This window comes from Macrotis lagotis, chromosome 4, assembly GCF_037893015.1.
Source record: "Macrotis lagotis isolate mMagLag1 chromosome 4, bilby.v1.9.chrom.fasta, whole genome shotgun sequence".
In the NCBI taxonomy this organism is placed as follows: domain Eukaryota; kingdom Metazoa; phylum Chordata; class Mammalia; order Peramelemorphia; family Peramelidae; genus Macrotis; species Macrotis lagotis.
In genome coordinates, this window is record NC_133661.1 from 130,088,029 (window position 1) to 130,102,220 (window position 14,192).

The 14,192-nt window shown below is 37.6% G+C and overlaps 1 protein-coding gene across 1 annotated transcript in view; it reads right to left on the reverse strand.

The window, feature by feature from the left end:
* The window catches only part of LOC141521513 (A-kinase anchor protein 13-like), a 246,847-nt gene that overhangs the window by 9,784 nt on the left and 222,871 nt on the right, over positions 1-14,192 (reverse strand). The window contains exons 6-8 of the mRNA XM_074234145.1: positions 12,677-12,869; positions 7,023-10,206; positions 2,876-2,997 (exon numbers count right to left, since the gene is read on the reverse strand). Coding sequence (XP_074090246.1) covers positions 2,876-2,997; positions 7,023-10,206; positions 12,677-12,869 — 3,499 coding nt within the window. The remainder of the gene's footprint in view (positions 1-2,875; positions 2,998-7,022; positions 10,207-12,676; positions 12,870-14,192) is intronic.

Here is a 14,192-nt window from a genome sequence, read left to right on the forward strand (position 1 = left end):
AACAGACACTGAATAATAGGTGTGTCATGGAAAAACTGAACAAAATTTCAACAATAATGGTGATAATTTATTTATTATTATTTTAATGTATATTTTTCTTCCAAAATTTGTAAAGTTTATCTCAAAGAAATTCAGCCCAAGATCCTCTAGTTAGAAACTTAGATATTTAACATTTAACACACACTCTATCTTAAATATATTTGCAAACATTAACTCTGGCATTACCTTTGTAATTATTTTTATAAACCTTAATTTATAGCATTAATGACCTTAAAAGAATTAATTTACAGTTCTATGCACTAAACCGGTTTAGAAAAAAGATAAAAAATTAACTTTAAATATCTACTACAAATATACTAAATCCTAGAAAGTCCATTTCAACAATAAACAAGCAGATCTCTTTGATATCTATGCTTGTCTCCCTGAAGACACACAACAAGAAAAAGAAACCTAATGAAGTGGGAAACCCTTTGCTTCCCTTCCTCAGTTAGCTGGTGTAAATTAGCCACTATCATAGCTTCTCTAGTCAGTAGGGAAGTCCAAGAATTTAAGGTTCTTTCTGTGCATCACATTTGGACAGGGTGATTCAGTGAAGTAATGAGTGGTTTCTTATTTCAAAGGCCAACACATGTAGAGAACATGTGCCATAAAGAGTGGATTATATTATATTAAAGCAACGTCATTCCACCCACAAGTTCAGTTGATTCTTCACACTGTAAAGGCAGAAGAATTCCTAAAAGTGGAAGTGATCTTTCATGTTTATCTAATCAGTTCCCTCATTTTTATGGATAAGGAAGTTGAATGGATAAGTTAATTAGAACGAGGTCACATAGCTAGTTAATAGTATAATCATTACTTTTATCTTCCAAACTTCTCCACATATTTGAACAAATACACATGCATGACCCCCTCCCTCCCACTCACATCCTTCACACATATTTTTTTTTTTCTCTTAATGCCTACATCCCAAATGGACATGCATATAATCCACTCTGCTAAATGTCCTGAAAATATGGCAGTAAGAAGAGTTAAAAAAATATTTCTTTGGGGGATAAATATGTTAAGGCTGCACACACATAAACAGCACAATATCTTCTCAATGCATAGCAACAAGGATAAGTCGACTGTGGTTTGGCAGAGCAATAGGGAAGAAAAGAGGACTGTCAGATTTTATCTTACTGCAGCAGGCTGGTGAATGCAGAAAGCCTCAACTATTTAGAATCTTCCTTCTTCAAGTCTCACTAACATTTGCTGTCTCAATCAATATAATATGCAGACACAAAGCAGATGCCATGGGTGTATCCTAATGGATAGTTCAGAATTCTCATCATGTAGAGAACAGCCTTAGAGGCCTGGATGAAATTCAAGGAGAGAATGACCATGATTGGCTTATGTGATAACTTGGTGGCCCCCTCACTTTTCCTTGACCCTGAGATAGTTATGTAATTTTTCATGCCCAATCCTTTCTTCTGTAAAAATGAGAAAAAATGTTGCCTTTACCAATACCAAAAACTTGAAGTGAAAAACTGGGATGGTTTTTTGTTTTTTTTTTGTATTTGCTTTTAGTTTTTGTTTCTTTAAAGTGAGCCAAGAAACAATTAGGTGATTTTTTTTTTTTTTGTCAGAAAGTAATTTGCCCAGGACAAAATGTCAGGGGGATATTAGACACCTTTATATACTACCTAAAGAGTTTGGGTAGGATGTATTGCAGAGGTACAGAATTCAAGAATGTTAGGGTCTTCCTCCAACCTCTACACTAAAATGCTTCTGAAAAACTCACATAAATATATGTAAAGGGTGGATCCTTTCTTTCCTAGGTTAAAAGATTCTTTAGCCTGAAATAATTTCCTCTGTAAAGTAGACACCCATAGATTAGTCATGAGTATTATTTATAATGAGAGGTAGGGTAGAAGAGTCAGCACCTTTATGTCACAAAACTATAATAAAGTGAAGGCTGTCTACAAGGAGGGAGGGGAGAGAGGGAGAGAGGGGGAGAGAGGGGGAGAGAGGGAGAGAGAGAGAGAGAGAGAGAGAGAGAGAGAGAGAGAGAATGAGAATGAGAATGAGAGAGAGTCTGTGTGTGTATCTGAGACAGACTAGGAAAAAATTTATTGTGGTAACTTGAGGAGTAAAATGCATGCAAACCCATACAGGAGAAACAATTGTGTGGCATCTCTAGCTAAAGGTGAGAATGCTTTTAGGGCAGTATTACTTAGCTTGGTTTCAAGATTGCAGCCTTTCTAATGATTTCTGTCTGACCAGAAGGGTCTCAATCTTGGAACACACAACTTGTGCTCCCAGATCAAAATTTTCTTTTACAAAATACAATAGCTTTACGAAAGTCCCCCTCCCCCAAATCCCAGAGCCTTAGAGTAACAAAAGCATCAATGAATTCGAAAAGTAAACAAATCATTACCATTACCATCTACTAAGGTGTTCAATTTGCTGCCACTAAAATTAATTCCTATTTTATTTCAGACTTAATATTATTTTTCAACTCTTAAATATCATTTTTGTTGTTCGTACATATACAGAGAAGATGCTTCCTGCCCAGGATAATTTTTAATACCTCTCAAATCTAGAACTATGACATATTTGGAGAAATGCAAATAGCACAGGGGAGAACTTCTATTCTATAAAATCTCTGAAAAGTTCATGTTAGAAGATGAGACTTTGTGGTGGAGAATATGGGTCATAAACACTCAACCCTATTACTCTGTCCACATTAGTAATGGAATAAGAAAAGTCCAAAAAAGAAAATAATGTTTACAGGAAAAACAGATCTAACAAGGCTATGAATCAGCATCAGCAGACCAGGCTAATAATTAGTCAAACTAATATTCTGTTCCCATAGAGTCTTATCAATGTCACTTACCACCTGGGGCTTTAGCCTGTGCTTTGTCTTGCGTTTAGTTACATCCATTTCTTCAGAAATTGAGTCCTCCCTGGAATTATCCAGAAAATCCACTTCATCTTCTGCTTTCAAGTCTGGCATTTCTGAAGAGACACAAGGGTTTTTGTGCAGTGCATTTGAAAATTAGATTCCTTTGCTTGTTTATACAACAGGCTGCTACTTTCATTTATTTGATTTGTTTTTACTTTTTTTTTTTAATAGAAAATTATTCTTTAAGCAACTGGGTTTGTTTCTGACACTTTTAGGCTACTCATTTCCTAAAGAGCTGTGGAGCTGTTACTGACCAAAACAAACCATGGCAATGCAGCCTGCTCATGCAGAAAAGTTAATAAAGTAAAAGAGACAGCACTAGCTGAAGGTAGAGAAATATGCCCAATGTCTAATAAATATGTTAGTTGAATATTTGCTGATAATAGTCAAACCTCCATTTTTGTCGTTGACTTTTCATGAAAAATATGGCCCTTCTCATTTTGGTTCCAGAAAACAGATCAATCAATCACTCAATTATTAAGTATTTACAAAGCCCCATACTCTTTGCTAGACTAGTTCCAAGGGATACAAATAGATAAATTCCTTAAGTGCAGTAACCATGCCTACCACTATATGAAAAGGCAAAGGACATCTACAAAAGAAGAGAGAGAGAGCAAAGGCTAAGCCTTTCCTACTATTAAGATAACTTTGTAATATACACACAGATCAGCCCATTACTACTATTTGTTTACATATAGGAAATGTAAGACCTGCCTTAGTAAATGACTGAGTTTAACATCCTAACCTCACAAAGTCAAAAGACTGTACAAAATAGACATAATTATAATTTCACTGGGGGAAAAATAGGAAGTTTGAGCTTTCTTCTTAAGATATAGCTAGTTAATTATTTTCTCTTGACCACAGAAGAGCTGCTTACTTGTCTTCAAGATAACAGTCAAAGTTACAGGAATATTGTATTTACTGAAAGGGGCAAAAACCCCAGCAGTATCATTTCAGAGACCAGAGACCATGTTCAACAGTGCTCACTGTTGTAGTTCACAAATAGTGGATTACTATTACCATTTATCACCATTTGGGTCAGACAAATACAGGAAGGAAGTGATCAAATGATACCCTAGAAAAAATATAGGATTCTGACACTTTCTTACAAGGGGACGTAGGTAAAGGAACAGAAAATTTGATATTCCAAACATGAATAGATATCTATTAGAATAGATGACACATTAGAGGCCTACAATTTTATGTGGAAAACTCTGTTAAATCAGCTTAAAAAACCTAAGTAAAGTCACTATCCTAAAGGGAAACAGGATTCTTTAGACAAGACATGGAAATTGTTTTTAGCTTAAAATTTTTAGGATTTCATTCTGTCACTGCAGAAATTTATAAAAGTGTTATACTGAAATGAAGGCAAATGATGAGAGTATGTAGATAAGCATATAACATACTTATTATACACTCATATATACATATGTGTATGACAAAATTTCATACAGTTTAGTAAATTTTAGAAAATGAACATAAACTGTACTTCATCTCATCTTGAGAAGCTAAGTCTTTTGGAATTGAAATGTCATAGATCAAATAAAATGAAAGCATATATTTAGTCCTTGGATATGTAGCTTGATCAGGAGTAACCTGTGAAAAATATTCACCCTGATATTGCCTTATAAAATCATGGGTGGTTTGTTATATTTAGGATTTTGTATTTTTTTAAAGGGGGGGAGGGACTTTTTTGGTTTAATTCAGTACTTGACTATACCCATCAACTAAAAACATGTATGTATCTTGGCTAGTAGCCATCAGCCATGACTATATACAGATGGTGACTATATAGTGAGACCTAAACTGTAAGACTGATCTTGGTCAGCCATAAACCACCCAATTTCCCAAAGCACAACCTAGGTGAAAGAGTACACCTCTTTTCTAAAACTGGAAATTTTGTGGGGTTTTTCCTTTTTGTTTTTTTCCATTTGATTAAGTTTCTATTTGGTCTCCTCGAGAACAACATGACAACATATACCAATATATACAGCAGTTAAAGAGAAAATGAACAATTTAACTTTGGCATACTGTAATACTCACAGGATAAATAACTCTATGACCTTTTAATGAATGTCTAACAACTCCCTTTACTGTTAGGTCACATTAGCTGCCTGACTTCAGAATTAACATGTGATCAGTTAACAGTTCCCTATTCCAAGAAGGAAGTGAGAATTCCCTCATTACTGGGTATTTCTTTCTATGGCTGAGGCTAGGCCAGAACTAAAGATGCACCTTCCCTAATGGCAGAGCAAATATCTACCTTTATATACTTCTGTACTTACTTTTACACTTAAAGCCTTCTCTTAAGATAGCTGCTTGGACTCTTTCCTCTATTTCTGCATAGTTAAAAACAAAACAAAACAAAACTTTGAATCTTCTGCTGGTTCTTAATTTTTGCCTAAATCTCCCAGAGTTTCTCTCTATGATTCATATACACAATGCAATAGATGAAAAACCAATGTAACCACTCTTCATTTTAAATCTCAGTCACTGAGCTGGAAAAAGCAGTAATTCCAACCCATGTTGTCTCAAGAAAAAGCAATTGGAACAATCAGGCAACAGCTTACAACTCATCCTGTTCTGGTGAAATGTCAGCCAGCCAAAGCCCTCAAAATAGACTTCTCTCTCTCTCTCTCTAAGATAGCTTCTGATTCACATAAGAAGTCCTGAAATAACAGTCAACAACTTTCCATCTCTAAATAGCTGAAATGCTCCCCCCCTCAAAACTTTCAAAACCTGAAACCTACAAAATGTCTGGAATATGCATTTTCAGTTACAAAACTGAAAAATCAGAAAAGAGAAAACCTTCCCTTGAGGGAAAGCAGCTGTAAAGAATTACTATATAGAACACAGCTAATGCCTTGTTGTTGGTTCTTTCTTCTACTGTTCTACTTCTACTCACATCATTTTTTGTGTGGGTCATTTTCATTATCCCGGGGGTGGGGGGAATATAGCAGAATACTTCTTACCTAATTCTTAAGAGCAAAGATAAATAACGTCTAGCCAGCACAAAGGTAGCTCTTCCTTTCTGTGCTCCAGCAACAAGTGATCAGGCAAAGTCCGGACCAAACTGGTCTTATGATCTTGAGAGGTAAAACTGTCCTCTGCTTCCACTTTCCCAATTCGCAAATACATGAGGTTATGCCGAAATGGTCCTTTTCCACTGAACAGTGGTTTCTATTTACTATTTCTGGACATGGTCACCCATCGATTGAAGAGGTCGCCGTGTGAGCAATCTCCTCACTGCAGCTGCTTCACCAAGATAAGTGCATGCAAGGTTTGCCTTATGACAGCACACTCAAAGGACGAGGCTCAGCGGAAATCCTGTGTGGGGAACCCCCTCTGCCCAGCCCCCATACACAACACACTAAGGCTCTGAATTTCAGGACTGTTGCATTAAGTCAACAGACAATGAGACTGAAGGCTTTCTTTGCAGGCAGAAAGAGGAGAGTGTCTTGTTTTTCTCTCTTTGCTCTCCTCCAATGACCTAATACTATCTATCATTAGGAAGCTGCCCTGCTAGTTTGGAAGGACACTTAACAGCTGAGGTTTACTACTCTAAAGAAAGCTTCTCCATGACTCTGGCTGGCTATCTTCTCTGAAGCTAAATTGACAAAGAATGAACAAAAGGAACAAGTCAGCTTCAGATCCATAAGGACACTGTTCCCAACATTCTCCTTGCTACCTCACATGAAATTTTCCAAATATGAGCAACCTAATATTTGCTTTGGTAAAAGTAGTTCAATCACGTGAATAAAACTTCTGTAGAAATCCCAATTTGGGCTCAATTCATCTGTCACCCAGCCACTTTTTTCCAGGTTTAGAAAACTGCAGTTTAAGTGTGTAACAAGACATAAGAACTAACAGATAATGACAAGAAAATCATTTAAAGTTTAAAGCAACCCAATAAAGTATTAGATTAAAGCAAAATCTCTTACATAACAAATATGACTACCTGGATATTGATTATTAAATACTAAAGGAGTAAATTTATAAAAATTAACTGCCACACCTGAGATACATTTGAAAAAAAACTGCTCCTCAAATTTTACACGTACTGCCCATTTCAACTTACCTGCCACAGGTTCAGGTCCTTGGGAGTGTTCTGATACCTTTTCCTGCTCTTCTCCTTTGGTTGTCCACACTTCTGAGATTACAACTGATTCTCCTTTAGCAGGTCCATCTCCTAGGGTCATCCTTGGCCCTTCTACAGTAGCTTCTTTCTCTAGCTCCTCAGGAATGGGGTTTGACTCAGAAGCGTCACACTGTGGAGGGTTATTGCTCTCTCCCATGGTGACTAGCCCACCTGCAGCTCTCACTTTTTCAAGGATAGCATCCACCAAATGACTGGCAGCCTCCTCTATCAGATTTTCTCTCTCCAGTGAATCTGAAGCATTGGCCTGAGTAGACAAACTTTGAGAAGAAAACTCTTGGGAACTTTTCTTTTGTTCAGTTCTATCCCCATCAGGCAAAATTTCCTTAGTTTTGTCCACACGAGGAGTGGTACTGCCCTCACCTGCCAAGGGTACCATGTCTCCAGGGATGTCTTGCTCACAGGGCAACAGTTCTTCAGCAATGGGTTGCAGTAAAACCCTTGGTACCATACCATCTACCTCTACTTCCTTCAGATGTCTTGCTATGGGGACATTTTCATCTGCCTCCCCTTTCTCCTTACTAGCAGGCAGCATTTCAGTGGTTTCAGTTTTCTTCTCCAGGATTTCACCTTCCAGTGGGACTCCTGGTGGGTCTACAATTATAACATTCTTTTGGTCTGTCATGTTTTTTTGGACCAGAACATTCTGGTGGCCACTAGATATTGCCTTTGTCCCTAAAACAGAAGGATCCTGGGTAGCCTTCTCTCTGGAATCCACAGTAACATTTCCACTCTCTTCACAAGAGGGGGAGTTCCTTTCAGACTGAGTCTCCTTTACTTCGAATTCTGCAGTCACTGTCTCAGTGACTTCAGATCCATCTTGTTCTGGGCCAGCTTCAGTTTTGTTTGTCACTGTCGGCAATGGCACATTGCTCTCTCCAGAGTCCCACGTCCCCTGTTTATCAGCAGATACACCAGCTTCTAATGGCACCTGGCACTGTATAGCTGGGCTCTGCTCAGCTCCCAGTGAAACTTTTGCAGCCACTTCCTTGTTTTGTTCAGGTTCTGCGCTGAGAATGGCAGAGGGTGTGCCCACTGAATTATTATTGTGTTTAAGTATTTTGCCCTCAGCATATGAGGCTAAAACAAGCTGATCACCAAGCTCCGGTGTCTCTTCTCCAGGAGGTGGCGTCTCCTTTTTAGACAATGAAGTTGAACAAGGTGTATCATCTTTAGTTATAGAACAAGTGGCTGCTTCATTTTCTTTATCTTGTTCCTGAGCTATAGTGCTTTCTGACCACCTTAGCTCCTTGTTTACCCTGGACAAAACTGAATCAACAGGCAAAGGAGTTGTCTTTTCACTAGGTGTAGAAAAATCTGATTCTAATATATCCACTGTCTTGTTATTAAGACTTTCAACCCCACTGTCCCTTTCTAAAGAACCAGAATTTCCCATACTTAGCTGAGGATCAGGAGCAAGACAAGAAGATGGCAGGTTCACCAAGTTGTCTTCTGTCAACAGTTTGTTGGGCACACAGAGCTCTAGTGCTGGGCCACAGCTAAGTTCTTCTGCCTTTTTTTCAAGAGTTGCTGTTCCCTTTTCTTGCTGGGAGGAAATAAAAGAAATCACATCATCTTCTGTTACTGATTCAACTGATGACCTATCTGGCAAAGCAAAATTATTTTCAGATATCATTGTCTGATCCAGTATAAAACTTTCTTTTGCTTCAATCAAAGCTAGATGAGGAGGTGAATTGAGTGATGAAGGAGTGTCCAGTTTTAAATCTTGGGTTAGGTTATCTATATTTAAAATTGTTATGGAACAGGGGACTTCAGGCCCCTGATTATCTCCTCCAAGATTAGAGACTCCCTCACTCAAACATGATTCTTTCACCTCAACCTCAGTAGGTAAGCTTGCTGAATTCTTCTTCGTGTCCTTGGACAGGATGGATTTGCCATCCTTGCTGTCTGCTTCTATGTCTTGAGAAGGAGTCACTGAAATCTGTTGACGTACAGAATCAAAACTAAATTTGTCCTCTTCCGTTGTGCAGCAGATGGTTGATTCAATTTCCTGATCTTGGTCTTGAGCTGAGCTGCCTTTTAATGTCTGGTTCAAAACTGGTTCTTTTTCTCTGCTGGTCAAAGTTGAATCAGAAGGTGAGTCTGTGTCACATATGCTAGTTAAAGAAGAATCCATTTCTAACTCTTCCAACATCTCCTCTTGACCAATGGTATATTTTACTAAAGATGAAATGGTCAGAGTGTTTTGATCCCCAACCCCGTGGTTCTCTGCTACAGGATCACAGTTCTCTTTGCAACTTCTGCTTGAAGTTTCAGTTCCTGGCACAGTTTCTTTAGTAATGGTTTCTCCTTTACCAAATGTAGATGAAGTCAGAAGATGTTCACTGCTCTCCAAGGAACTCAGAGAGTCAATGCTATTTAGAACACTGGATTCCTCCATAGGGTCACTGTTTCTCTCTGCTTTGCTGACACTGGGGCTCTTATTATGCCCATCAGGTTTACATTCCTGAACACTCTTCTGGAGAGTGGCTTCAGGGCTTGGAAGAACACATTTCACTTTTTCTGTTGCTTCTGGAATCGCAGACTCTGCTTCTGAATTGGTGGCCCCTTCAGCCTCAGGGACACTTTGCTCTAGGTTTTGCTGATTGAAATGTACTTCCACTGTGGCACCATCATCATTGTTCATATGTTCATGGTCCAAAACTGTTACAGGAGACATAATTCCAGTTTCTTCAATTGTATTTCCACAGGATAGAAGGTTTTCTGTGTTATTCATACTAGCAGGTGTACTCTGGAGGCATCTGTCTTTCTCTGATACAATCTCAGAGACAACAAATGGTGCTGGCTCCTCCTCTTCCCCTTTTCTCTCCAGGCCTTTATCTTTCCTCCTACAGGAACAATCTGCATTTCCTTTGCTCATAAGGCTTGATAGATCACCTAACTTTTCATCTAACCTAACTGAGTCCTCTTTGTGGTCAGGATTGTCCATTCTTCCAAGTGGAGAATATTCCTGCTGATCTCCTAAGGGAGCCTCTATACAGGAAAGATATTGGCCATCCACATCCAGGACACTGTGAGCAGGTGGAGGATCCTGTGGTGTTATCATTAAGGGGATACAGTCCTCTGTCTTTCTGAGGTTTGTTTTCTGCAAAGGCAAAAGAAAGTGTCAGTTACATAAACTTCAACATATAACTACATGTGTTTTAAGGGAATGCATGAAACAGTCACTTCTGACAGAACTCATTACTTTGTAAGGAGACTGAAGTCTAACTAAAACTCAGATTTATACTTCATTCTTATTTTTCCCTCCCACTCTTGCATAGTCTCCAGGATTTTAAAAATTGCTTCTGATATTCAAGACTATTTCTGAGAATTAAATATGAACTTATTTTAAAGACTAGGATTAAATTAGAACTTTAAAGTCTTGACAAATATGTATCTGAAAACTAGTTAGTAAAATGCTCTTTAGGCCTCCTCTTCAAGAGATACATATTACTTCCAACTTCCTTCATTCATTCCAAAAACAAATTCCCAACAGTTTGCCAAACTCCCCCTAGTCGTATGGTGCAAATTCCCAGATGCCCCAAATATTTACTGAAGTATTATACCACCTTTAATCCTACAAATGAAGTCCACCCCAGTCATCTTCCAGCAAGAGTGGATAGGTCTGAGTCTTTTTTAAAGGTTATGAAGTCTTAAAAAAATTTCTGCTCATTAAATAACTTTAACTATAGGCTTAACATTTTTATCCATGACATAAACTGTCAAATCTCTTTTATCTTTTTTGGAGGGTGGGGGGAGTATCTCTCTTTAGCTAATATGGTAAATTTCAAATATAGAAACTTTCATATTTCCTATTTAACTCCTGAGCTTCACCCATTCTCAAATGAAAGCAACATGACTGTTTCACTAAGATCTAAACTAGAAATCAGACAACTTCTACTCTAGGCTCAATATCTGGTCCATTCCACAACCTTGTACTCATTTAATTACCTCAATTTCTCTACTAACAAACTGAGGTTTCAGGGTTTTTAAAACACTAGTCAATACATAATCATAAAGTACTAATGATAAAGTGGTCTTCTTTGGGAACCTTAGTGTTGTGGCCTTCCAGCTTTCCTTCTCTTCAAAGGGCATGTACATGAATGAGTTCTACCATGACAGTCCAAGTCCCATATGTGGTTCGCTGCTCATTAAGTCACCCAGAAAAGTACATAAGTTAAGTTGGTTTTAGGGTAACAATAAATCATCAAATGTCTGGGAAAAAAGCAGGTGATTGAACAGACTCAAGAGTGCTGAACTTTTCTGCAAAAATCATAAGGAAAGTAGTTGTTCCCTCCCCACTCATCCCAGCCCCCTCGCTTCGCCTGCCTTATCTAAAGTAGAGATCCCTCTGGCCCTTTCAAGAGTACAGCTTCAACTGAACTGTCAATGGTCTTGTGGAAAGAGGTGCCTGGTATTTGGGAGCGCATACAGGCAAAAACAAAAGAGATTCTTGTTCCGGGACAAACCTGACAGTGAAAGGACAGAGGTGGAAACACCATACATCGATGCAATGAAATCATTATGCCTAATGAACTGAACAAGGATGCCTGTTCCAAAGGAAGCCTCTGGTATTTCAATGGCCCTGAATAAACCTAAATTAAATAATTGCAAAGCTGCTTTCCAAAATCAAATCATATTAGTGCTGAATAAAATCTGGATGGAAAAAAGAACCTAAACTTAGTTTTTCAGCTCATTTATGAAAATAACTAGTGAGTGAATATTATTTGACTTTATAACAACAATTTTCATTGAGAAAAAACACATCTGATTTTTCCAGTTTTACAAACACAATAAAGCTATAACATAAAAAAACTCAAAATGTACTAATTTAGTGTAATTTAAAAATTTTTTATCAACTATGTTTGAAAATATATTGTATATTTTGTCTTTCAAAGTCAATTCAATATATTTGATATATATATATATATATATATATAATAGCAGATTATAGCAGAGCTCAGATATATATATCTGAGCTCTGCTATAATTAAATACTCAATAACTAAATCTAGGAATTGTTTAGGCAATCAGAACCAAAACATTATTATATCTGGGATATAAAGCCAAGATTCAAAAACTTAACATTCATAAACAAAGATGAATCATTTGCAAGCACTGATTATTTGCCAATGTTTCTAATTTCAAAAACTTCAAGAGCATATTTAAACTTCATCTTATACCACCTAATCTCTTCCTACATTTTCATCATTTTACACTTGACTCTCCTCCACACACACACACACACACACACACACACACACACACACAAGATTTGTAGTCTAAGGGCCTGGGTTCAAATTCTAATTCTGCCATTAACTTTGTAATTTGGAAAAATCATTTAACATTTTTTGGGGGGAGATCTATCTCCTCATATTCATTTTGTATTCATAATGCTCTGCCTCAGGTGGGCACAAAAAACCCATGTGAATACCTGAGGTGGCTATCTCTTTATTGCAATTATTCAATACAGTGACTAGCATAAAGTAATTGCTTACTAAATGTCCTATATCTAAGTAAAGTTAATTATATAAAAGGATCAAAGACTCGAGATATGGACTGTTTCTCCTCACCATTAGCTGCTGCTGGATATTCATGAGTTTAAAAATATGTCCCATCCGACTGTCTCTGGGATGGAGGGATTCCTCATCTGATTCAGATGTCAATGTGTAAATATCCAACTCTCGGTGATGTCTCACAGAGCAGTCACCATAAGGTATTTCATAGGACAAACTGCTCCAGGAATCAGGTTCTCCAGCATTCTCCCTGAAAGCAAACAATCTTAGATTAATACATAAATTACAGCTGACAGGCAATAAGCTTAGAGTAACATCTGTGAATCTTGGCTTAAATTACTGATTTAACTTTTGTAGAAGCAGCTCCTCAGGGACCTAATCTTACATGACTTACTTATATGTAAACATATACATCCATGCTCACTGCCATCTCCACCCTCCATCCACTGTAGCAAGAGGCCATAAACAGGTTTACTAGAGGGGAAAATCAGGAACCATTCAAAAGAAAGACCAAGATCAGAAGCAGCTTTGGGTTCTTGAAATGGTTAATATTCGACTAACTAATGAGTAATGAGGAAGTACAAGGAGGTGACTTTTAGTTTTGTTGTCCATAGAAACATAGCTTACAAGAATGACTCTTCTGTGTATTATTTGATACCTTAGACTGATTTCAAATGACAAAGCAGGCAGGGGCCCCAGTGTGTGTATGAGATATCTGAGGAGTAAGAAGCACACTCCAACTTCTTCTCCCCCTCCTCTTCTCCCCTCCCCCATACACAAAAATTCCCAATGTCAACAAAACAGAGAAATACTATTGACAATTCTGTTCTTGTCAACATGACTATCCAACATTGTTTTATACATAGAAACTGTTTCCAAGCAACTCAAAGTGCTTTCAATTATATTTAAAATAACCTAATATTCCAAGATAATGTAGTTATAAATGAATGCACAAAGATGATTCTTTGTGACACAGCAAAGACATGGTGATATAAAAACATGTTCATGATTGCATCTAAAGAGAACAATCTTTGCATCCTAATTCTCTGAAGGGTTAATATTCTGCTTTTCAAAAAGTTAAGAATCATGAAATCAGGGGTAGCTAGGTGGCGTAGTGGATAAAGCACCGGCCTTGGAGTCAGGAGTACCTGGGTTCAAATAAGGGCTCAGACATTTAATAATTACCTAGCTGTGTGGCCTTGGGCAAGCCACTTAACCCTGTTTGCCTTGCAAAAAAAAAAAAAAACTAACTAAAAAAAGAATCATAAAATCAATGAAAAAACATTTATTTAGTCATTCATAAAGCTAGATGACAACAGTCTCTAAAAACAAGAAGCTCACAGTCATCTTCCAACTTCCACTCTCTTATCACCACCCCATCTCCCTACCATTTGCAATAAGTTGCCACGTCCTGTGTTTTTTTTCCCCTTTATAAATTCTCTCTGCTGATAATGCAATGACTTTGGTACAGACTCTCTAGATTTTATATCTAGATTACTCTAAGAACCTGCTGCCAGTTGTTTCTCTTGCCTTGATAATATTCTCCAGATTTTAAATGGATCACCCTAAAGCA